The sequence below is a fragment of the Rhodnius prolixus genome, unplaced genomic scaffold (genome assembly GCF_049639745.1).
Source record: "Rhodnius prolixus isolate KJV_2025 unplaced genomic scaffold, Rpr scaffold_2, whole genome shotgun sequence".
Lineage (NCBI taxonomy): Eukaryota > Metazoa > Arthropoda > Insecta > Hemiptera > Reduviidae > Rhodnius > Rhodnius prolixus.
The window spans coordinates 45,694,402-45,721,617 of NW_027411592.1; the positions used below are offsets into that span (position 1 = coordinate 45,694,402).

At 33.5% G+C, this 27,216-nt stretch overlaps 1 protein-coding gene across 9 annotated transcripts in view; it reads left to right on the forward strand.

Moving 5' to 3' along the window:
- The window catches only part of Ddr (discoidin domain-containing receptor 2), a 671,237-nt gene that overhangs the window by 272,382 nt on the left and 371,639 nt on the right, over positions 1-27,216 (forward strand). For all 9 annotated transcript variants that reach the window (XM_074119472.1, XM_074119475.1, XM_074119477.1 and 6 more), the window contains one exon: positions 26,569-26,807. In XM_074119472.1, the coding sequence (XP_073975573.1) occupies positions 26,723-26,807 (85 nt within the window). In that variant the 5' untranslated portion in view covers positions 26,569-26,722. The remainder of the gene's footprint in view (positions 1-26,568; positions 26,808-27,216) is intronic.

Consider the following 27,216-nt stretch of genomic DNA (forward strand, 5'->3'; position numbering starts at 1 on the left):
ACAAGCCTCCACGCGCTTACCGTTGTTACACTGGGTTGTGGCCTTCATTAGGACTTTGATTGCATCAAGACTGAGTAGATTAATAGTAGTTGTAGAAATACTGGCAAATATTAATTAAATGAAAATTAAATTAATTGAGGACTCCTGTACTAGTTCAAGACTTCTGAGATACCTCATTTTCATTCACATAAAATACGCTTTCTCTGTGCAATAGTCTGCATAATAAGTGCATAATAAATCTCCTATTTCAAGAATATGATTATGCAAAACCAAGTTATTGGATAAATCCATTATATCCGCGAATCATCTGTGCTCTCAGTTTTAAGTGATATCCATTAAGAATATTCAGATCGTTAGTTTCGGACACTAAATATGTGGTAAACGAGGTAAATTCTAAAAAACGTCTATACTAACATTTCTTTATGCCTTAAAACAAAAACAAAAAACTGAAATGTAATGAAGTTAATACCCAATAAATGCTTCTCTTTTTTTTATATAAAAACGTAAAAATAAAAAAGTATTGGTTATATTAAAAAGTAATTAGTTATTCAACTAGTGCAATATCTTATTTAAATAACACTATTTATTATCTTCGAGTTGTTTAAATAATTAAATCGTTTCCGTTGATTGGATACTGTGTTATATATTCACAATACAAAATTTCTATATTTAAAACTGATTGATTTATTGACCAATAAACTAGATAAATAAAAATAATTCGTGAAGTTCAATGCACTCCTAACGTGCAGTTCCATTGATTGACGATCCGTGAAAAGGCTTGCCAACACCTCTCTCATTCGGTAACGTCAAAGACGAGGTTCCTTACTGAATGAAAGCTTTAATTTAATTAATAATTAAAGATATTAATGAAATCACTTGATATTTTAAGATACTGTACATTAACATCAGTATTATGTTGTGTTGAATGTTTAATTGCCATACAAAAGATTCTGGATATTTTGTCTAAATATAGACCATTTAATATCTTTACGTTGCGTGTCATTTGTCTCAGTTCTACCGTAAAATTGTTTCCTAAATTCGAGATGGGTTAATTTAAAGTTAGCTCCAAATTATTGTGTTTGTTCACATTCTTTTTTTCTTTTTTTTAAATTTTGTTCATTTGGTTTCTATCTATTTTAGCTTTTATGAATAATTTATTTACAAATATGTACTGAGAATACAAAGACCAAAATGTCCCACTTAAAAAATCTATTCTTCATAACCACTGGACTAACTTCCGCCTCCAAAAGAATCATTAAATGTTGCTAAAATTTTAAAATTTTTATTATCTTGACTGTCTTGAACCACTTTCTTGTTCGCAATAAAAAGGTAAAAGAAAAAAAAAACAAATCTGAACTTCAGTTTTAATAATGTAGACTTGGCAGAGTGAAAGATAAAAGAAAAATGATACTGGCTCACGAAAAAAGAAGAGTAAACATTGTGAAGAGTTGGGAGGAGCCGGCGATCTGGTGAGCAGGTTTCCCCGTTTTATGGGCCGTGAGTAATAGTTGAGCAGATAACGCTGCTACCAAGATTTCGCCCAGCCTCAATCCACCCACCATCTCTCATCTATACATCGATCAAAACTCTTTTATATAGAACAATAATTTATAGCGTGATGCATTAATCTGAAGTTAGAAGGTCTATTTATATTTTTATACCTAAACGTTCATCATTTGGTAATCATTTTACATTATATTAATAAGCACATTTAGATATCGGTCTTGTAAAGCAAGTCGTCAACCGTTTTTGTCGTAAAATTTGCTTTTAGTTACGAACGAAATCGATGAAATTTGTACGTCGTAATCAATTAGACAGTTTACGTTTCTGACGAACAAATTAAGCGTTAATGTGAAGGAAAGAGAATAACTACGAAAGAGTTGCTTCCATTGTGCAACTATAACTGAATTTCTGTACTTATCTCGTTATAAATCCACTTTTAATATCTTAAATTTAATTGTCAAAGCACTTGGCTCAGTCATAGCTTTTTATATTTATAATAAATTTCCCAAATAATAAAGATAAACGCCATTAAACGATAAAACGTTTTTGTCCAATTTTGATTAACACCTTGCTCTAATGTAAATCGTTGCCCAATAATTCAACTCAAATTCAGTAGCCGCTGAATGGTAAATTTATTTGAATTTATATTATAAACGGATTTTTTTAAAAAAACAATGTAACATTATTTCATAGCATTTCTCCATTTTTTGTTTTATGGAATTAGTCAAGTTGTGCAGTACAGCTCGGCTCTTATGACGAACCCCTTTTTAAGTAGTATTCAAAAAAATAAACGAAAACTGTACGAACGAAACTTGCAAATGTGTGTCATGGATACTATTTGATGCTTTTTAAATACAAATGCTATCACTTTGAGAGCAGAAACGTGTTGACGATACAGTTTACTTATTGAGGAGGTGCGATTAGAGAAGAGAGTAGTATAATGGCGAGTAATTCAGCATTAAGGACTTGAAATGATTTTTCCATTTCCAAAATAGTTGCCCACTTTTTATATAGTTGTTCTGTACGTTTGGTGCCTTGAAATAGGGATTCATTTGTAGAATTTATTTTTAAAAATCAATGTTATTAGTCAGAAATCATTTTTGAAAAAGAACTGTCCATTTTCTCGTCTATTTTTTCAAGGTGTATCACTATTACGACATCTTTTCTGTAAAAAGTACTTTCACTACTTACAAAATATGGCAAACCGTTAAAATTTTAAAAAAACAATCACGTACGAAAATAAAGTATATTAACACGTGTAAAGCCAAGCGCGTATAAACATTTTTTTTTTTTTTGCCCGGGCTACTAAATAACTGTTTATGAGATCAGGGTAGTGCGAGATCTGTTTTTTTTAAAGTACAAGCATGTTACAGTTAGTTGCCGTACAGCCAAAATATTTAATAAAATCTCTGTTTTTTAGGGTCAAGTATAAACTTTTGTTGGTTAGTTTGGAAAAAAAGATTAAAAGATATTTCAACGGCGAAGTAATTAAGGAGCTAGGATTTTATTTTACTTTATTTTGTTGCGATTGTTAGAATGATAACTGTTTTTGTTTTTTAAGTAGAAATGTTTTCGAATTTAAAGACTGTGAAGAAGATATGTAGCTAATTCAAGTCATCTCCTTGAGATTATGTAAATTCTGGCGAAGATTGCAATGCTAGAGAATAGCTTAAACAGAAGTCTGTTAAGAACTATTCCATACATATGTAATATCATACTAAGTCCTGCTCTGGACTGCTTCGTCTTGTAATACTTGTCAGATTATGCTTGAAACTTTTGCGTTCATCTAGTAGCTGATTACTTCACCAGCAAAGTGCCTTGCACTCTTTCCAATGACATAATAGTAAGTGGCAGAAAAGTTTGAACTTTGTGTTGCGGCATGCGTAATCCATATCTACCGAACCCAAACAGTGGGTTAGTTATGTTCACGCACTTTACCAATGAAAGTGTATTCTTATAAACTTCGAACAAGTGTACATTTCGTGATCGGATAGATTTTATTCTTTAGTTGAAAGCAAGCGCGCATCAGGTTCTCTCCTAATTCGGAAGTTGGAAGTGTTGCCAACATAAACATTACAGCTAATCCAAGCATTCTACGGATTAATACAAGTGAGCCAACCCCAGTCAGCTGCCAGTTTAACGTTAATAAATTAATTTTAATATGACTTTATTTAAGTATGTGCCTTGTACATTTAAGTTATCTAATTAGAAAGATTGACCTAAGATTTTACTTCTGAAAAATTTCATAAAGTAATGAGAGCGAAGTATATTTCGAACGAAAGGAACATTTCATTTATGCGCAATTTATGCTGACGTAACAGGAAACCATTGAGAAGTTATCTGAAATTCCAGAAACCATCCTATCGGTAGATAAACTGCTTACGTCGATATATATGATTACCTTAGAGAGCAATTCAGACATATCATTTAAAAATAATATATGAACTAAAGAATCGATACTCTACCATCAGCTCAGTACATCAATTCAATGCAATAAAAAATAAAGTAATGTAATTGCCTATTTTTTCAGGCGGGCATTACGTCCAACTACCAATTAGGAGTCGTGGACGGAGACGACTAGCAAACATACTTTACTGTAATTTCTTTTATTAACCATTAAATAAAATCCAAGGCCTGAGACCGGGGAATCGAACCCAGTACCACAATACATATTAGCTTTACAAGTCTCGCCTCTAACCGCTCGGCTACTGTGGCGCCTAATTCAATGCAATATTGTTACTCGTTAATTTTCTTCAATAAATACATAGTTACAGGTTATTGAAATATTAGAAATAAATATTACAGAATTGCCTCTTAGTACAAAGTGATTTATCATTAACTCATGGAATTTGCCGTAAATTATGCATTGAAATGTACTTAACCCAGAAAAACTGGGAAAAGTTTACTTACTTTAGACTAGAGATGGAGATTTAGTTCTTCAGTATTTAGGTTCCATTAAATCCTTACCACTGAAATTTAAAAGAGAGTTGGAAAACACAACAGAAAAAGGCTAAAATCATATTGCCATCTAATGCGAATGAATAGGAAACGCTGGCCCTAGAGAATCAACTACTTCAGCTTACCAGAAAGAAGAAAACGTGGTTGCGCTAAAAAGAAACTATGGAAGGAATCGTAGCGAGAAGACTAAAAGATAGAAACAGTGGCTCTTTGGTTTGATTCTAATTCTTATTTTTTATTTATCTATTGAAATCTACTACTGCAGAAAAGTTGTTCCGCAACAAATATCCTGTTGAAGTAGGCGAGAGAGGAATCATCTCTCAGTAATGACTCTTCTGAAGCAATATGTAAAATTACCAACCTCCATCGCCGAGGAAATCGCTGCCATCACTAGGATTGTAGGGAATAGTAAGAGCTGCGTGCTGATGGATTAATGAACCAGGATGATCAGATAGAGGCGAGGATGGTACTTTGTGTTCCGTGATGATATTAAGTATACTCTTCTATTAGCATTTTTGCTCTATATTCGACGAATAATTTTGGTCTTTATTGATTGAATTTGGTAGATATTGGTAGGTTTGGCTGAACTCTAAACTTGAAGTCCACAAGTAAATATACGTTTTAGAAATAATTGGTTATATCTTGCGTTTTGTTGGTCATTGTTTGTTTTCAATTAGTCGCTTTAATAGGGAATATTTTTTTTTAGTTTCTGTCGGAATCCTAATTATAATTGTGTGAAATATTAATTATTTTGTTTTTATGTTTGTCGATTACCCCAGGGATAAGTTTAGTAAGGTCCTCTCCTCTTTGCGTAGATTGCAATGAGGAGGAGGATTTCAAACATATAATAATGATATGTCCACGTTATGTAGTAGAAAGGAAACGAATGTTTGACGACATATACAGGTATTTAGATGCACCATTTCGCTACGAAGACATAATATTCTCCACCAACATCAATGTGCTTAAGTCTATAGCAAAGCTAGCAATGAAATATGAATATATTTAAAAGTTATAGAATGAATGAAAAAAAATGATTAGAGAAGGATTACGTGATTTTAATTTCGGTTAAGCTATAAGGATGGCAGGAATATAGAGTACTGATCCATCCATTAGTGGTAAGGTTTATCTAAATAGTTGTATATAGTAGAGAGATGAATGTGTGAAGCGAATGTATTTATAAGTAAGAATGGAGAGTGATTGATATTCTAGTGATAAGCACCTAGACGATGCTGGCTGTATGGCGAAAGCCAATGCCAAAAAATAGAAAAAATAATAATAATAATAAAATAAGTTTAGTATTAAACCTCAGCTTGTGTTGTAGCATAGAATGCTGTGGCAATATTTATTCCACGAAAGAATTTTTAACCGTAGGTTCTAAACCAAAAACGCTAGGATTACATATTTGATCAAGTATGTTATAAATACAAAACTATTAGGTGTGTTAAAGTGGATAAAAACAGTTAATGATCCTACATCAATTAGTTACAAAGCTGACACGGCTCACTTAAACCAAATTTATAACAATATAATCATCATTCAACCGAGAAAACATCAGAATTAGGATTATCTGATTGTATCCGAAACAGAAGATAACCGCCCCTCAAGAATCTAAATCCTTATTAGATCAATTACTGAAAAGGGGCACACTTACGTGCCAAAATGTTTAACACATTTACCAAAAACCTCAAGAATTACTGCCCACAAACAACTCAAATTTTTAATTGAATGAATCATTCTTCATATCAACTAACAAATTCCAAAAGTATAAGTAAAGAGAAATAATATAGTAATAGGAAAAATGAAAAAGGGCAAAATGGTGATTTCAACTTTGAGAGGATGGTACGGGGACACCCAAACTTGATCGTTTTTAGACGACAGAACCTATTTACCTGTTCCAGCCGGTATGAGCTGGCGTATCCATCCATACCACTTCTTCAATATTTCTTAGCAACCACCAGAGGAAGTTACGTAAATCACTATATAAGGCCACTATATGTTATCTGTCGAGTATTCTGTATTATCCAGCAGCACCAAGCTGAAAAGGAATATTGCTGTTGACGAGTTGAATATAGTAAAACTATCTTGTATCTATCCTGTTTTTCCATTATACTGATCGATGCATTTGGAAAAACTTGTTTTTCCAATTTATACATTTTGCAGTAGTTTGCTATAATTTAATAACCATTAAAATTCTCTCTCGTATATTTTCCTCGTTAAACATATCCCACTTCTGTTTTTCTTTAATTTTTTGCACGCCATTAAAGTTTTATAAAAATCGAAAATTCATTAATTTCTGATTTTGTAGAGAATGTTAATTATTATTACATTAAAACTTTCCGGCAGGACAGATGTAAAAGAGTTGTTCGTTAAAAACTGTACGAAAAAGTGTGACGTTGAAAAACACCCAACTTTGGCAATTTTTTTCTCTTTTTCTAGAAAAGATAAAATTCCCAAATTCTTTTTAATATATCGGGAATATCCTCGATTATAAGTATAATTTTTTTGCAAAGATGTTGGTTAGATTAGTCGCCAAATATGAGCTAAAACATCATTCTCAGTAATTCTTCTTCATGCGTGAACCGAATTTCATGAAATACTTTAAGTAGGTCTTGACCTAGTACATAATTTAGGAGGGAAATTTGCCCCACGTAAGTAAAGCCCTCTCTAAAATTATTACTAATAACTCTGTAAATCTTAGCCTGATTTTGATAAAATTTGGCAGGTTAAAGGGTTTCGAGTTCCGTACATAACATTAAAGTGATTGTTTAGTGATGTTAGTTTAATGGAAAGACATTTATTTATTTTATTTTGATTTTTTTTTTTTTAAGTCCAAATTTAAAAAAGTAAAAAATGATTACAAGCATTTAACTTATTTCTATAATATGTATCCTTCATTCTAAACAATTCAGGGCTTCTAAAAAAAATTTGTCGGTTGCCCCTTAAATAATTCAATAATGTTCCATTAAATAAAATGGGCCTCAACTTGCTTCCTGAAAGGATTCTGGAATTTTCGGCTCGCCACAGAGGAAGTTCTAATATTAGACACCAACTACTAACACAAAGGAAACCTCTTAAAGAGATGCCAGTGAGCTATTCGCTTATTCAATTTCATTTATCATACATTTATATTATCACAAACATGGTGCAAGTTTAAATTCCATTAGCCGTTATTTCCGCTTAATAAAATAGATGATTCGGTGTTTTTTAGCGTGGATTTAGCATTAGATAAATATAAAGTAAATTGTTTTCATGTTTCTTAGCAATAAATGTAGTTAACATTAGAGAACATTGCATATTTAATAAAATTGGTTCTAATAAAAAATATATATGTATACTCTAGACCGAGCAAGGGAAAGAAAATGCCATTTCAAACACCCACACTTCCGTTGCAGAGCTTTAGTTCTTTTATTTACTTAAATTTATTTTTTTTTCAATTAAAGAAGTTGTTAAGTAAAATAGTTAGGGCGAAGCAAAGAAAAATGTTTAACAAAATCACAGAACTACAATATTTGAGGACCAAGAGAGTGGGTGAACTTATAGAAGGGTAGATGAGAGAGAAGTTTCTTAAAGTTCTATTGCAGGAGATAGTCTCATCAAATGTAATTTATTTGAAAATCCAGAGTCGAAAAAATCGAAACCAAGAGGCTAAGAAAGAAAATTGAAAATGAAAAGGTCATCAGGAGAAGTAATGTTTATTTTCCGTTATTTCACCAGTGAAAATAACCATCGTTTTGGTTGACCAACGCTAGAACATAGGAGGTAAAGTTTACAAGTCAGAACCAGGACGAATGGAATTCTAATCCACAGTTCTTAATAGATTTCTTGTAGAAAGTCGGATCAGTCTGGATGTTGTTGTTGTCTTTTAAAAGAGAAAGGTAAATCATCTGGAATCAGTGAGATTCCAGCCATAAATCTGGCTTCTATGTCATACTTTTATATTTTATACCCAAATCCGGCCGCCACTAAATTGTCTGGGTGGATCTATGTTGCATAGAGTTTCCTCTTTCAGACGTGAGAGTTGGTGGAATGAATAATTCTTTTGGGAATAGGACAGCGTTATCCCTCATCCAAAAGTAATTTTGATAGATTTGATGGTGACTAGCCTAGTATATGCTGTCCAGCATTATATTGTTAATATAATCGACATCTTCAATTTGGGTGGTGGAAAGAAACCAATTGGAAATCTAATTGGATTTTCAGTTGTCAGACTGAATTGACAGGCAGCGTACCAGTTCTGAAGTCTACGAGAGCTACAGCAAAAGTATTGCTGGATTTATCTCTAAAATGTTTTGGTGTATGAAAGATAAAACATAGTTTCCATCAATGATAATTCAGCGTTATTATTCAGCGCTTTGTTTCAAATTGTGAACAAAGTCACGGAATCATTCCTATAATTTCAGCTCCCAATTGTGAACAAAGATTAAACCTATTATTTTTTTCTCATTACCACTTACAGGACTGGCTTTTCAAATGGCGAATCAAAACTAACGTTACGAAGTCAAAGTTTATAGTGTTTACTCTCAGACAGAAAATCCTACCTCCTGTCATCTTGAACCAAACTCCTACACCAACTGTGGACAAAGTACGCTACCTTGGACTGTACCTAGACAAACGGTTGACATGGAATCCCCATACTAGTCTGAAAAGACAAGAAACTAACCAACGCTACAAACTTCTCGCCAGACTACTTGACAAACGATCGAAACTTAACCTACATAACAAAAGGCTCTTATATCTACTGTTACTGCGACCTGTTTGGTCGAAGTATGGGGATCGACTAAGCGTTCCAACTCACTACATCTCCAACAGTCAAAAATACTACGAAAACTGCTTAACGCTCCATTCTACAATTCTAACCTCACCATTCATAATGACCTCAAAATCCTTTTCATTACAGATCTTGCTAACACTCGTTTTCTCAAATTTCATTCCTCTACAGCAGCTCATCCTAACCCTCTCATAGAACACCTATCTTCCTCCACATTACCAGGTAATCCTCTAAGGAGATTGAAGAGAAGATGGCCTCGTGATCTTCTCTTATCGTGAGAGCAAAGCACGTTACTGGAGAGACACCAGTGGATGCCGTCTCCACTCATGATTTTCTTTTATTTGTTTTTTTATCAAGTCAGATTTGCTTGTTGCAACAAACGTTGCAGTTGTAAATTCCAATGAAAGATTTTAAAAAAATTAAAAGAAAAAACAGCATTTAAATGATGATAAAATCTCCCTTGAAATTATTATTTCTTTTTTAAATATAATATTTCAATGCGCAAAAAATATTGAAGTTGATAGTGGCATAAAAATGTAATTTCTAAAAAAGAGTAATAAGTAAGCTCGTAATTTTTCTAAACACAGAAGCTTAAAAAGTTTTTAAGCTACAAGAAGTTGTATATCTTAAACACAAACCAATACAAACTAATTTTTGAAATTAGTCACTTTATATTTAAATAATTTTTTAAAAAAGCTATTTATATTAACATAAGAGGGACACAATTTATTATGGCCGAAAGTGAACAGTTTTAATTAGCATTCAACTGTATGGATGTACCTTATTGGTGTTTTATCTGGCTGCATTTTATTGCCGCTTATATCTCTTGCGGTTTATTATTATAACGGTATATTCATTCATATATTATTAGATAAAACGCCATTTTATTGTAATTAATGTGACATTATTAGATCTTTATGCTTTCATAAATTTTATTTCGTATATTTAACAATGACCTTTGACTTGTATAAATTATATTCTTGCTGAACTATAACCTTAAAGTTAAATAACAAAATAAATAATTTCCATTAACTACGAGAGGGCTGCCTTTTTGCATCGTACCTATTGACGGAACTTCAATTAAGGAAGTGTAAAACAATAAACTTCCTGTAAAAAGGAAGAAAAATTCTTTATAAATCCCGGTTTTCTCGTGAATTTCGGAGACAAAAATTTCTTACATTTACAAACCGCAAAAACGCTTTTGGTTTTTTTGAATCTTCATTCACCATGGATTTGGAGCTACAGTTATTGTTCTGTTGATAACCGCACACAATCCTGTGGAGAGAAAGGTGATTCGCAAAGCACCAATTTAAGTGAACATACTTTTAGAAAAAAAGAACATATGGCTTTTAATAAATATATATTCATAATCAAGTTCAGGGTACTGGAACTGTACATATAATTGAGAACAAGATTTCAAGTCTGACAAATGTTCCATTTAGATCCTTTAATATGGAACAGATTAGATGATATAAAAATTTAAAAGGATAGTTTCTCTTAGTAAAGAGAGCGACCATAATCGTGAACAAGTTGCAGACTTACAGGTGGAGAAAGGTTGTTTGTACTCTACTCCTTTAAAAGCTGTATTACATTTCTCTCAATATGGGTTACTTTTTTGGATTTTTTTTTTTTTTTTTTAAACAGGACAAATTCCTTTTTCTTGTTTGTCATGACTAGATACTGCGTTTGGATTTTGAGTATCCACCAGAAATAGAAGTTTTGAAATCTCCTGAACGCGAAAAAGTACTTTCTTATTATTATTTCTTTTTAAATCTTTTATTGTAATTTACCACTGCAACAGTTGTTGCAACAAGCAAATATGGTAAAAGAAAAAAAGAAACAAAAGAAAATCATGAGTGGAGAAGGCACCCAGTGGTGCCACTCCAGTAACGTGCTTTGCTCTCACGATAAGAGAAGATCACGAGGCCATCTTCTCTTCAATCTCCTTAGAGGATTACCTGGTAATGTGGAGGAAGATAGGTGTTCTATGAGAGGGTTAGGATGAGCTGCTGTAGAGGAATGGAATTTGAAGAAACGAGTGTTAGCAAGATCTGTAATGAAAGGAATTTTGAGGTCATTATGGATAGTGAGGTTAGATACATAGAACGGAGCGTTAAGAAGTTTTCAAAATATTTTTGACTGTAATGCCTGGAGGCTTAGGGAGTAGGAACGCTTAGTCGATCCCCATACTTCGATGCCGTATGACCAAATAGGTCGCAGTAACAGTAGATATAAGAGTCTTTTGTTATCTAGGTTAAGTTTTGAACGTTTGTCAATTAGACTGGCGAGAAGCTTGTAGCGTTGGTTAGTTTCTTGTCTTTTCAGTCTAGTATGGGGATTCCATGTCAACCGTTTGTCTAGGTGCAGTCCAAGGTAGCGTACATTGTCCACAGTTAGTATAAGAATTTGGTCCAAGATGACAGGAGGTAGGATTTTCCGTCTGAGAGTAAATACTATAAACTTAGACTTCGTAACGTTGGTTTTGATTCTCCATTTGAAAAGCCAGTCCTGTAAGTGGTTGATGTGTGTTTGAAGAGTTCTTGTAGCGATAAGAGGATCTTATTTGAAAAAAAATTAAATCTTATTCAGTTACTGAAAAGCTTCATTTTTCTTCAATTATATTTTTTGTTTTACTAATTCTCAAAGTTAGAAGAACATTTAATTACGTAAATCAGTGGTTTCCAAAGTTTCCGGTACTGTCGCCCAATTTGGTAGGATAAATACCTAATACTTTTTAAACTAGAAATAATGCGATCTGGCCAAATTGCCAAAATGGAGTTTTCAGCAATAATATAAAATATCCGTTTTTGATGGTTCCTTCTGTTCAAATTTTATAGTTTTGGTGCACCTATCGGACCTGACAGAATACTTTAGGGCAAAATACGTCTTACTGAGTAGTTTTTCGCTATGATTTGGTATTTCATTACCCTTTTTTTCCCTTGATTTTGGGCTCTTGAACTTAGCAAATTAGCCATTTAGTTAAATATTGGATGTTCGAAGAAATATCTTTGCGTGTTAATATATCCAATGTCTCCATATGGCATAAAATCAATGATTCTATACTTATAAATATATACGTTGTCCTCTTTACATCCATAGTTAAAATTATTGTGAGTTTTGGTTTTTGCTTTCTTAGTTGTCTAGACTGTAAACCCGATACATGACGAGCGTCTTTAGTATTTTGATTACTTACAGAGTTAAGATAACTTACCTGTTGAGTTTTATGAATTCAAAGAGTTCTGTGTAAATGTTGCCATCATCAGATGCAAGAATAGGGTTTAGATTGGCAGGTAAAGAACATCCAGTCGCTAGAACAGCCCTCCACAACCGTTCTCTTCCTTTAGAATTGTTAGCACATTCCATAATTAGGTAGTTGGCTTCTGCTATAATTCCAGAAGTACTCGAACACTGGTGAGATGTTTCCACCCCAATCCTGGCTAGATGTTGCGGCGAATAATTGTGGTTAAACCTCATTCTAATGAGTGTGCTAATATACTTCCTATTGTAGTTTTTGTATCTGAAAAACCATGATCTTTTTGGGACACTAGTTTGGATGGCTGTGTAAAATTGGCCTTTTCTCGCCTTTGTCAATTTGTATAACCGCTGCCATTCAGTATAGCACTCTGCTTTTGCAATATTTTTAATATCGGAGACCAACATTGAGTATGGAGATGTACGTATGTTGTAGAGAAATCGCATCCTTGGCTTTGCGATCCACAATTTCATTTCCTCTTGTTAGAAGTTTTTGTTCAACTATTTTTATGTTTACAAATTTTATATTCATGGTTTATTAATAATTTGACTTTTATAATAATAAAACAAAACCAAATTCAATGATTGAAGAAAATACCTCATTATAAATAAAAATAAACCAAACTAATGTCTAAATTTTTAAAACTTACGAACGTAATTGTTTAATCTTGCGAGGGAAAATGGAAATAGCTTTGTTAAGGGGTTAGCATTTTGCTGGTGGGTCGGCGATGCGGTTAAATAGTAGGAATTTTGCCCCCATGTGTTTCATGTACTGAAGTAATTAAGTAGTAGCGATAACTTTGGCCCTAGAGACTCCCTTGGGATGAATGTATTAGAAATTTAGGTTTAAATTTACTTATAGGCCTTTTGGGAGTGACTAATACTAGTTCCATTGTTATTAATATTATGTAATACTTTGTTTTATAGATTATATAAAGTGATTCATAAAAATTACAGCTTTATTGCAGGAATTTAGCCCCAATTAGAATTTCAGAATTTATTTAATGAATTAGTTATTTAATTTCTGATCATTAAAAAAAATTTTTTAAATAAATTTTAATAATTAAATAATATGAGTGCTTTACAGAAATATCATTGTAAAGAATATTTTCGAAATTAACCTGGAACGATTTTAAAGTTGTAATTTCGTCGTAAATCCAATATAATGTAATGCTTATTTTAGGTCATAGCATAAATTTCCAGTTCGGCAATTAAGTTCTTCTTGAGGAGCTGGTCAATTAAATTTCGAGCCACTCTCAAAAACTTTCCTTCCTTTCAGTTTTGCTCGCCTTATTTAGCTGATAACGAAAATTACGTTTCTCATTCACAAAAATACGGTTGTCTAAATATCTAATCACAGTGGTCTAAATGGATTATTGAAGAAATAAGACAAATTTTTCTCCGACGGTATTTAAAATGTATCAAAGGCAAATTGTGCGTAAATTGGTAATAGTCAAGGCATGGCTAACATACGGCCAGCGTAATGGGTTTGTGCGGCTCTCGATAATTCTTTCCATATTAGCTATTTAGCTTACAATAATTGATCGAATGGATTAGATTCTTTATTTTATTTTTAAAAAATCCGTTGTAGTGATATTGTACAACTTTTGTACTTGTCTTTTGTAATTTTGATACTTCATACGGCTCATGAAAAAAGTTTTCTTTCCTAATCGGCCCGGAGGCAAAAACTGTAGGCCACATCGGGGCTAGACAGTTATCGTAATTTTAGTTCGGTAGCATATTTAGTTTCAAATATTAAACCCTTTGGCAAACGGTAGTAAGATTATATCCTGCCGTAAGAAAAGCATGTCACTTCTTCGTCTTGGAGTTCTGACATTCGCTTCCGGGGCTGCAACTTCCTAAAACTTTCTAATTCAAATCAAAATACACTGGTCAACATTTATTGCCCTGAGAATTCGTTCAATTTCGGAGTACTTTGTCACTCTCATTCAGTTTCTACATTCTGATACATTAATTATGTTAAAATTTGTGTCTTGCTTCCATACATTTAGTTGCATCGTTACTTTTATCCGCCATAGCACAATTTTTTTTTAATATTTCTAACCGGTTTAGGATTAACGATAGCTAGGAATGGAGGATCCGATTTGGACGTTCTTAAAAGAAATACAAAGCAAGGAAGGCAATAAAAATGTTGCACCTGTTGCTATGGGATACCATCTTTTCAAAATTAAACAAAAAAGTAATTTTCGAATCGATAATTGAACGCATTCTACTTAATGTGGTGGAAACGTTGACTGTCTCCAGAAAAAAAAAAAAAAATGAGAAGAGGATGAAGAGTATGGTGTTGGATTTTTGGAGGAGATCTCTGAGAAGAGTCATGGATGGACAAGATGAGAAATGAAAGGTACATAAGAGAAGTGGTGGAAGTAAGAGAGAATTTCCCGAAATAGAAATCGAGCTGGTATGTTCACATTACGAAGATGGCACCGAGTAGGGCGGCCAGATAAGATTTATGAAAGGGTGCCCGCCGGGAAGAAGAAAGAATACACAGATGTGAGAGAATGGAAACTCTTGAGGAAAGTCACGGACCGGCATAACAGGTAGAAGTGGAGGAATATCTTCACCTAAACCCTTAAGAGAGGTGATGAAGTAACTCCAACCGGTTTCTGACTCAGAATCAGCAAGTGTATTGTATGGCAGAAACGTAGCAGAATTCTCTTAAATCCATCTCTGATAATGAATGAAGATCTGTCACTGGTCAGTAAAATTGAAAAAATACTTGCTACTTCTGTCATTTAATTAACGATATCATCCAGCACATATCCGTATTTATTGATTATTTCGTCAGTATAATCAACAGTAGCTTTACATCATGAAATCGTATATCCAATATTATATTCCAATATAATGTTGGTAATATGATCTGATATTGAACTGCGTTAATTAACTAATATCAAATTGCAAATACAATAATGTTAAATGCAGATTTCTTGCATTGTTGATGGTTAATATTGAATTACATAAACCCTTCTGTGATTGCTATTATTGAATTCATTATTGCTTTTTCTTCCGACTGCAGTCTGGGAATAGAAAACTATTAGTTTCTTTCTTAATAGTTATTTTGCTACTTATATGAAAATTTAAACGATTTTGCTTGAAATATTGTCTGAATTTATAATATTAGCTCTATAGAAAACCTTTTAATTGTATCACCCGTTCTCTTTGTAACTATCTGCGCCGAAAGTCGATTTATTATCGTTTATGTTACTTCAGACCGAATAGTTAGCTCTTTTTTTTATTTATTTTTTTTTTTTTATTTTTATTTTTTGGCATTGGCTTCCGCCATACAGCCAGCATCGTCTAGGTGCTTATCACTAGAATATCACTCACTCTCCATTCTTACTTATAGATACATTCGCTTCACACATTCATCATTCTACTATATACCGCTATTTACATAAACTACTGCTAATGGATGGAGCAGCACTCTGTGCTCCTACCATCCTTCTACGAGCTTAACCAAAATTAAAATCACGTAATCCTTCTCTAAGCATTTTCTTCCATTCATACTAATTCGGCTATCGCTTTTAAATACATTCATATTTCATTGCTAGCTCTGCTATCGACTTAAGCACATAAATGTTGGTGGAGAATATAATGTCTTCGTAGCGAAATGGTGCATCTAAATACCTGTATATATCGTCAAACATGCGTTTCCTTTCTACCACATAACGTGGACATATCATTATTACATGTTTGAAATCCTCCTCCTCATTGCAATCTACGCAAAGAGGAGAGGACCTTTTGTTGATCCTGTGTAGATACGATCCGCACACCGCGTGGTTCGCTCTCAGCCTGCTTATTGTCGTAACAACCCATTTATTAGTGACAGTTCCCTTAAACCATGGGTGTCTAGGTAACTGATCTGCCATAGTTTTATAGAATCTACCTTTATCACCATTATTGTAATCTGTCTGCCATTTTTGTAGTGCTGCTTTTGCAATTATACCCTTGATATCGGTGTGTGGTAATTTATAATTAGCCATTTCCCCACTATTGGTGGCTTCCTTTGCAAGTGTATCAACAATTTCATTCTCTTTTATACCACAATGACCCCTTACCCACAAAAAATTAATGCAGACTCCCTTCTCTTTAAAAATGGCAATAGTTTCTACAATCTCTGCGATAATGTGATTCATTCCTGCAGACTGGTTGTGTATATGTGATAATTTACACAACGCACTCTGGCTGTCACTAATAATGGTATATTTTTTCTCCGACAACGAATAAATATATTTTAAAGCCGTTAAAATAGCAATTAGCTCCGCTGTATAGATGGATGCCTCATCTTCTAATTTAATTATCGTAAAATAGTTCCGAACCGGATCATACACAGCACTTCCGACTTTATTATTGATTTTGGACCCATCTGTAAATAAACGATATGAGCCCGGATAATGGGAAGAAATGTAATCTTCGAAGGCCGCGGTTCTCCTCTTTTCCGGTACCTTTATCAAGTCGAAGGAAGTGTTAACACTTAATTCGCTCAATAAATGTTCGTATTTTAAGTTGTACACATCTAACTTATTATTAGAATATACCTTATCTCTAAAGGTAGAGATTCTAATAAAACTTTCTGTGTAAATGGGGCCTTTCTTTTTTGTCCAATATTTGTGAGTGAGGACTTCGGTATTTAATTGGCTTATTTTATTATAAATTATCCGGTTCGTGGCTAATTTTTTTAAGACATATCGATCGGACAGTAATTCTATTCTATAAGCGAGCGGTAATTCGCCAGCCTCTGCGTACATTACGTCCACAGGTGTGCTGTTCAAGAATCCGAGACACAATCTGATACATTTATTTTGTAGTACGTGAAGGGGTCGCATAACATACTTGCAGGCCTGACCATACAGAAAACACCCGTAATCCAGTACCGCTCTTATTGTGGCCCTGTAGAACATTAGGGACACCTCCGGGTCCGCCCCCCACTTCCTATGGGAAAAGGCTCGTAATGTGTTAAAGTACTTTTCTATTTTTAGTTCCACGGTTTCGATGTGTTTTTTCCAATTAAGTACTTTGTCCATTGTCAACCCTAAGAATTTTGCGGACATTTGGCATGGAAATTTCCAGTTCGCCAGTACCATCTCACCGGAGAGGCCCAATCTCCTCTTTCTAGTAAAAGGGCAGAGAACTGATTTTGGTTCTGACAGCGACAGCCCGTTCAGAAGTGTCCAGGATTTTAGGTTTACCATAACTTCTTCAAGCGCTTTTTTGCTAGTTAGCTCTTACTCTACGTATGTTGAGGATCAAACGGGTTGATCATATTTTTGCAGTTTTTACTTTAGAGTTTCACCCTATAAGTTCCTTGTTTGTGTTTCTCGAAATTGTGTCCAGTAATGAATGTAAATTAGGAACAACGTTCGCTTAGCATAAGCTGTAATTCAAATTCTAAATGTATCAATGAACACTACAGCAGTTTTTCAGCATGAAGTTTATAATATTGTAAATAACTTTCTTGTGGAAAATGGCTATGCGAACGAACTTTTCAATTCAATTGCATAAAAGTATTCTCACTTGTTTTCAATGGCACCACTTGTTGCTGCAAACTTCGACCTCCTTTCTTTCTTTAGGATTAAATATTTCTTCAGTTTTAGTTGAAATAATTATTTATTGTTAGATAATGCCGCAGAACGAACATTGAAAACAAAATGAATAAAAAAGAGAGTTAAAAAATAACAATATAGTTTATTCCTATTCCACTACATATTTTGTTTTGGTTTGGGAAATGGCTAGTCTACTCTAACGAGCCTAATAATAAGACCAACTTGTAAAAGGGCCGTTGAAGAACGGTAAGAGGCAATTGTAGCGCGTTAAAGTTAGTGGCTGGTATAGCCTGTGTGTGCTAGCTATGGTAATGATATTGACCGATAGAGAGCGTGCTAGTGTTAGCGGCAGGATGTTCCTTTCACTGTGTCCTGTACACTTGGGGGTAGAAGTGTGAGCTATACATTTGCATCCCACTTTGTAACAGACATAACTGTGTATGTACGAGTCCTGTCGGTAACACCACTTCTTCTACAACCGCTCATGAATACGTAGAGAACTGTTCCTCTTTATCCTACCCGCCACGCCGAGGATCATCATGAATAAAACAAAGACACCATAGATATACATATTATGAACTTCCTTTCCAATAAAATACTAATATTATTTATGTTTTTGCTCCTTCATTTCCAGAAGTAAAACGCTTTATTGGACAATAAAAATGAGTCTTAATTTTAGATCAACTGCTTTAAAATTATTAAACATACATCTTTTACCTTCGGTAAAAAAAGAAAATAGTTATGTCGTTCAAATATTTTATTTTTTATCTTTACCCAGTTATATCCGTACTCAGTGTACCATGGATTTGTATTTCTTTTTAATATCTCCTATAATAATTCTAGAACACAATGTTCTAATGTTAAAAGCGGATGTTCAAGTAATCAGGAATAAAAAATCAGTTCAGCAAATTAGGGGTAAAATTAAAAACAAATTTAAATTAAGGATTCAAAATTGGCGAGGAATCGGTCCAAATAAAAACAACAACTCGTCTTTTTGCCAACGTTTCGACAAATATATTGCCTTCTTCTGTAACTCAACCAATCCGCGTAGCCGCTTAAGTTTCAATAATTATAAAAACTTTATTATATTTTATTTATTCATTTTTGTATTTTTATATCACTGATTTTAAATTCTCTAAATTGTTTGTATTGTTTTATTTGTAATATTCAGGCCCTGAAGAAGGCAATATATTTGTCAAAACGTTGGCAAAAAGACGAGCTGTTGTTTTTATTTGGACAATTTGAATCCTTAATATAATATTTTTACGGTCACTAAAACCAATATACAAATTTAAATAAAACCTATAAACTTTTTTCGAATGTTTCTAATCAAGCGAAAGACGCACACATTTTCATATTAGATTATTTTTTTCTAATATAAGAAAATCGTGGAAACTCTTGCGCCTGAGAACCGAGGCTATCGAAATAGTGCTTAGCCTGCTCTCAAGATAAATCGAGCTCAAGCCAAGACTGCTCTTAGTATCTTGAAACAGCCAGCGTCCTGGCATCGAGCAGATATGGTCACATCATTTCATGGCTTCGGTTCTTCCGTTATCAGTCCTTATCTGGGGAACTCTTCACCTAATACTTGCTAACGAGTTACAGGAAATCTTCTTGCTTTGCTAGCTCTATTTAGCATTATGTTGAAAGTGGGTGGCCGGTACTCTTGAGTTTTCTGTTAAAAAAAAAGTAAAGTAATAGCTATTTTTCCAGACGGGCTTTACGTCTTATCTACCAAATTTGTGGGTCGTGTATGGAGGCGACTAGTGAACGTACTTTACAATTAAATTCTCTTATTAACTATTAAGTACAATCCAAGGCCTGGACCTGGGAATCGAACCCAGTACCACACTTAAAGCTTTGCTGGCCTCGCCTCTAACCTCACGGCTACCGCGGTGACTTACCCAGTCTTTCATGTTTTTGCAAAGGTTTATCCTTCTCTTAAAGTTTAACTTTCGGGTCTATGAAGACTTTTTTTTTAAAAAAAAAAAGCTTCTACTCAGCGACACATTTCTAATTAAAGTAAGTTATAATAATTAGAGAACACTGTATATGTTCAGTCGTACACAGCTTTCCTTGGCGGCCCTTTTAACTTTCCTGCCATGCTTTTTCCCGCGTTTGGTTCCCGCCAAACTCCTGTAGCCTCGCAACTTATAACCTTTGCTGTGTTCTCATTTCTGTTCCTTCCAGGCTACAGTGCATCACGTTCATCGGCAAGAAGAAGGAGCAACAACCGCCTTCCTGTATCCTTTACATTCTTCTCTTCAGCATCAGTTTTTCTCCATCTTCATCTGCAGGGTTGTCTCGGTGTCTTTTGTTTGCCCTCTTTATGGCCCTGGCCCTTCCGGTCTTGACCCCACTTGGTGTCCAACCTTGTCAAGGTGGTGGGGCTTACATAATAAGGGCACTAGAGATTAACCCTCTCTAAAACTCTCGCGTCTTCTGCTTCTGGGTGTGGGCCTCTTCGCGCGCCTACAGTACAAGTATTCGAAAAAAAAAAATGGTACTTAAAATTTCAAGGGCCCAACATCTATCTACAAACGTTTTTGCTGCTTCAGTAATTATCGATTAAAGTTTGTAACGCACAAAATACGTGAAAGGGTTTAGCTTTCTGTTTGAAATCGATTAAATTTATCAATAGTGGCCTACCATTGTGCACTATCCCAAGCTAATTGCCTTAAACGTTCCCAATCGTCTTTTAGTTAGCCATATACTACAGGCCATAGCTCTAAAGCATATTTCCAATGCTGATGCACAAATTTTTGACAAAGATTTAAACTATTTGACAGTTTAGTGTATTACCTAGCTGTATGAGTTGGCTAATTTTTATTATAGTGATTTTAACCTCAGAATAATTGAAAATAGTTCATTTTATAATTTGGCTATACAAATACAAAGTAATGTAAGTACTACAAAAGTAGTTTTCAAGATAGCAATTTCTTAATCTAACGACTGTCCTTCTTTAACATTCTTCACTTAATGAGATCATTAAAAAAAAACCTTTCAAATCATTTGCTGCCCTAAGTTAGAATTTGTTTAATCTAACAAGACAATCATAATTTAATGAGATAACCCTGGTCTTTGAATGACTTACACATGCGTTCTAACCTTTCCTACGATCGTTGGGCTGAAAGATTGAAATATAGTTCATTTCTTTGGTTTAGATATTAGATCTTAAATGACACCATCAGAAGAAAACTTCTGAGATTTTTAATTTTTTAAATTATCCCTTACTAAACAATATTATTTAATGATTTTAGTAAATTTATACCGAGTTCTAGCTAACTCCTTTCTGTTCTGGCTCGTTCTGGATTTTGGTTGTTGGAAGACAAAAACACCTTAAGTTCTACTGTGACTTCCTTAAAAGTCCGAGTTTGTAGGATGGATTTTAGTATTTAATATTGATGAAATATTAAATTGTGCGTAAAAGTGTTTCGAGTTGAGATGAGCTAGATTCTGCATGTGGTTTTGGTGAGACAAATAATTGCACACCAACTGTCTGTCTATGCTGGTCTCAGCCTTACTGCAGTGATTCTTTGATATGTCCAGTATAAGCTATTGCTGATTTAAGACTGGGGTAACCGCAATAACGACATAATCCATGCGCATGATGGGGTGCTTAAAAGAATGTGAAAAATAATGTTACGAGAACACATTTATGTCACAATTAGGCTACCCAGGAGGCTAATCATTCCCTTAAAGCAGATAGACGAATTCTTTGCTTCAAAATATAATACCTGTCTTATTTCCTCTATTTTTTTAAACTTTTTTATATTATTTAGAATAAATTGTGCGACTATATAAGTATAAATAATAATCTTTCATTTATCAATTACTTAGCGAACAATTGGCCTTCATTACTTTTGAAATAATTCAAATAATAATAATAATAATAATAATAATAATAATAATAATAATAATAATAATAATAATAATAGATAATTTGAAAATAATTCACCCAACTGAAGTAGAGTTATAACTGGCATGTCAGCTATAAGAAATTTTCAAATATTTACTGGCCGTGTTGAGTCGTGCACACGCGTGCACTCAAACTCGATGCAACATACACTGCATGATGAACCAATTATTTTTCGATTACAGGCTCTCAGACATTTTCATTAATCGTTCGTAAACAAATTAAGTTATGGATCACCTGGTTAACGAAGTTCTGATTCAGGATTTATGCTGAATTAACGGTAGGCTTTTCTACTAGCTTCTGGCGACGGTCATGGTGATTTTTCTCTCCTGGTATGTTCTGTAATGATATTTGCAACTCAGTTATTTCTTTATCTTTGAAATGTTTTAGTTTTTCAAGTCCTATTCTTTTTTTCTTCATAAGCAGCAACTTTAAATGCTTAATACATATGTATATTTGATAGTGATCATTTTTCAGGTTAACCTCCATTGATAAGAATATTAAGAGTTGTTTTATTTGTCTATTATTAGTGACAATTACTTTAGAGGGGATGTTAGTCTAGTGTCAAGATTGTGGCTTTGTAAGTGGAAGAATTCCCAGTTCGAATCCCGCGTATGATTACTTTTTATTTGTTAGCAAAAATTCTTTGTAGTAAAGTATGAGCTTCCGCCCCCCGTCCACGACACCTAATTGGTAGTTGGACGTTAAGCCCCACCTGAAAAAATACGTTATTAGAATAATTGACACCAGTTAGAAATAATAGAGGTTTTGTAAAAAATGCATATTTGAACACTGTTCACTTGAATAAACTGACGGTTTACAAATCTTGCAAAATTTAGTTCGTAAATTATTAGGAAAATTAAGCACCAAGTAATTATGTTAGTTTCTTTAAATTCTAAGATTTTTGAGATTGCGTTGACTTGCGTAGTTCCTACGTTCCATTCTTGCGCTAATAGTTTCTAAATGTACAATCTCGTTTCTCTCTAAGTAGTTGTATTTCGAGAGTATTATTCACTGACGCCTCGATATGATTTCAACCTAGAGTCCACAAGCCAGTACTACTTTCGTAGAGCTAATGCCTCCTAGTTTGTGCTTAGCTTATCTATCTGCAAATAGCTCAGCTCAAAACTAATTCCATTTTCTTCTACGAGGTAAAATATATCTTGAAAAGATCCTCACACTAAAGCAGCAGTTTACACTAAAATTACCTGCTTTTACAAATATTCAGAAATAATATCTGATTTTAACCATTCGGAATTAAATATCTCAAATTCTTTAAACTGTTTCTTTAGTATCTATGAATAGATCCACGAATACTATATCAACAAAATCAAGTTTTAACAGAGAAATTACAAAAGACATGTCGAAGACAATGCTCACATTTCATTCGAGTTCAAGAATTAACTAAATACCAGTCCCATAAGATTTCGCCCTTTGGGTTAAACGAAAAGTACAATAATTGTAGGTACACAAAAAACGTTTAAACAGAAAACCTTTTGTAAATTGGCTTAGCAAATTATTTTAGAAAAAACATTTAAACTAAAACCGTATTTTATGAATACTGTGAAAGGTACTGCATAAGATATAACGACATTTAACTTAACTGAAATAGCTTTAGTTAGTTTTTGCGATGAAATAAATTGAGTGTGATCATTTATTGGTGGAAATTGTGCGTTACTTTCTAATTCTGCGAAAATAGAAAATTATTTTAACATTTTAAAATACATAAATAAGTTATGTGGGTTGCACTTTAAAACCTTTTACCCACTATTCATCTAAAGTTCTGTTGCATATGGTGAGAATTATGAACAGTACCGCTGTGTCTTTACACCTCAGGCTATTACAGCTTTTGCTTGCTCCTAAACAGCACGACCGTTATATATTTCTGTGAAACAAAAAAAAATACCTAATAACATTCTAGTTATTTTCAAAATGTCGTATTTTGGTTTTGTGTGTGTCAGGCTGATCATATTGTAATTTTATTTATTTTTATGTAGTTATATAAGTCTAGGTAAATGGGCAGCTGTAATATTGCCGTCCACAGCTGATCCCTACCATTCTTGTACTTGCTGCAGGCCAAGATAATGTGATTGGCTTCGGCTGTTGATTCTTTAACGCATGAGCATTTAGGGTCTAGGTATGCCAAATGATGAGGCTAGTAGTTGTGATTGAATCTCAGCCTGCTCGTTGATACAGTCAAATCTATATTCTGAAAAAGCTGTAAACCTTGGTTTCACTGGTATGGAGGACTATATAAAAGTAGTAATCTTCCTTTGACGATTTTTAAAATCGAGTAAATTTTAGTCCATTTATTGTAGCAGATCCTCTTAGAGAATATTTTTTTAAATCTGAAGTTGTTATTGATTCTACTGGTGTTTCTTGGAGAAGGGTGGCTAATTTCGCGCCCATATCGGCCTACGCATTTCCAACCTATCCGCAGTGTCTTCTAAATTTTACCAGATACACAAATCTAACGTGTCCAAGATAAAAAAGAAAAAAGATTCACTACCAGATAGTTTTAATTTTTGGAGAGCGATCATAATGACCGAATGCTGAAAAGATGTGAAATAGACAATAGACTGTAAATACTGAAGGTTATCGCAAAGTTTGAAAAGAGAACAGGTGTCAGAATGGGAGTCTTAAACTCAGCAATTTGAACCGTTTTGATTTTTAGACTCGTCGGAATAAAAGTAAAATAGATGAATTGAAATTATGAAACTACTATGCACTAGATTTAGTCAGTCAAAATTTAAAAACTATGTTTTACATTGAACTAGGATTTTGGAAATAGTCTGCTTTATTACTGATTAATAAAACTTTACACGTTTAATTTCATTCCTAGTAGATTTAAAAAATTGTTTTCAATGTACGACGTAAAAATTATATTCTAACAAGTGCGTATTCTAGAACTCCACTTCAGAGAGGCTTTCATTTTCGGGCCATTTGCATCAGTTCCGGCCTTTAACCTACTTTCTCATTCACAAAAAAAGAGGTTTTCTTTTATTGTTTAGGTTCTAAAATTATCGCGTTTTTTTTTTTTAAATCGTGTATTTTGCATGCAAAGTTCTCGCCATTTTGATACTTAGCCCAGCTGGCTACTTGAATTTATATACCCAACGTTATGTGACTAAGAATCCTGTAGAGATGGAAGTGTAGAGCTTTAAGGAGTCACGGTTTCCTACTTCTCTCTTCCAGCTTCTGACCTCGCCATTCAATGTGGCCCTAAATAAGGCAGTTGGTAATCACCCTACGAGATAATTAATCTTGATTCTATAACCTTTGGATTTGTGATACTGTTTTCAGTAATGCTATTACATTTCTTTTATGTATTCACGCACTTTACTACATTTATTTTACAACATTACTAATTGGTTGTTTGACGCGTTAATTTAATGATATTCACAAATGGTTGATTGTTTAATGCATATTTAGAGAGCAAGAAATCATCAGAGAGAAAGGTAGCAATTTCTACTAATTGCAGATAAAGATTTATTCGCTAATCTTCGTTAGGAATTTATTACGAAATTATTATTTTATTTTTATTTTATTTATTAATGTTTATTAACAGGAATATTTTTACATAGGTGTATATATACAATAATTTAACATTATTATTGCTTTGGATATTATCCGTCAGCAGAGTTGCAAATGCGAAGTTACATTTTAAGAATCAATATAAATATAATAATTAAAAATAATAATAAAAAACAAGAAAAAACACTTATTAAAGGAAAAAAAACTCTGTTTTTTGATGAATATTAATTATAATTAAATTCTCTAACTAATAGAGATCTATAATATAATGCCTCTTTCAAAAATCCGACTAAGGCAGTCCAGTTTTGGCCGTTCAGAAGGTTTAGCAGCTCATTTTCTGATAAGGAATATTTATTAAAATATCTATATCTATATGGCTTCAATATGGGACAAATAGCGATCAAGTGCTTTACATTTTCTATTTCCCTGCAGTTACAGAGAGAACAAAGCTGACATTCTTCTGGCCTAAATGGTCTATAATTTAAATTTAACAGCTCACACCGAGCCGATTTATTACGAAACAAAAAATACTTATGTACTGAGATTACCAAACCGAGTAAATACTGCAGCAGATTAAGTAGAGGCATTGAGGTTTGTAGGAAAGCTGAAGTTAGAAGATTCTCATCATCTCTTTTCACTATGTACAAGTAATTCTAAGTCTGATATCTGTTTAGTAAAGTATTTAAGTTTTTAGTAGCGACTTATTAAATTCCAGGTTATAAATATGTGATCTAATTCATTTCTGTTGTATTGTTCAATTTTTAAATAATTTTTTCTTGTGATTTGTTCTCTTTAGTTCTTTAGTACAGAAAATAATCAATGCCACCGATGTTTTGTACACGTAAAAGAAAACTTTGAAAGCAATTCTCGCTGATTGATCTGAGTTCAATACAATTGAAGTTAAGACATTACATTGCATAGAAGAAATGCAAAAACATGCTCAACTATCCTATAAGATCTGCTGCTTTATTATTGCGAATAATATTTATAAATTATAATATAAAAATAAAGAAAGAGTATATGTAACAGGTGGTCCTTATAACTCTGTTGTTTTGGTTTGTGTACAGGTTGGAGGCGGCAGAGAACTTTGAGGGCTGCCCAGGAAGAAGCAGTTGAACCGGAGGCGGTAGCCGTCTATTGCGGACAAATCTGGTGGTGGGAGTTGCGACCGCCTCAGTCTGCGTCTACCCTTTAAACTGCTGACATGGACACCTGCACCTCATGTTGACCATGTCCTTGCAAGTTGCATTACTCCTTACATCTGTCCTACTGCATTTCTTTTCAACTACTTTTGCTCTTGAACTCGGTCAGTCTAGTCATTATTTTTTATAATTTTTATTTTATTTCAATTTTTTTTTAGATACTTGTTTTTTATTTTTACATGAAAGTGGCGTCAAAATGACAAACTGTAACATTCTACCGGCTATACGCCAAAAATCAATGAACAATTTAACAATTCTGTCCGAAGAGATAGATAGCGTGCCTCACATGTTCAAAATTGCAGGTCAAATGGAACAGTTCTGGTTGATTTGCCAAGAGGAGTATTTCCATGTGTTGTAAATAAGCGTATCGTAACTCCAGTGCGAATCCTCTCTGACACGATATGGTGTCAGTTCTAATCTTGTTATGACTGAAATTATCTAATTGTTATGGATAAGAAAATAAATGAGAGCAGCCTGAACGCTGAGGGTGAATCACAATGAAACATCTGCATA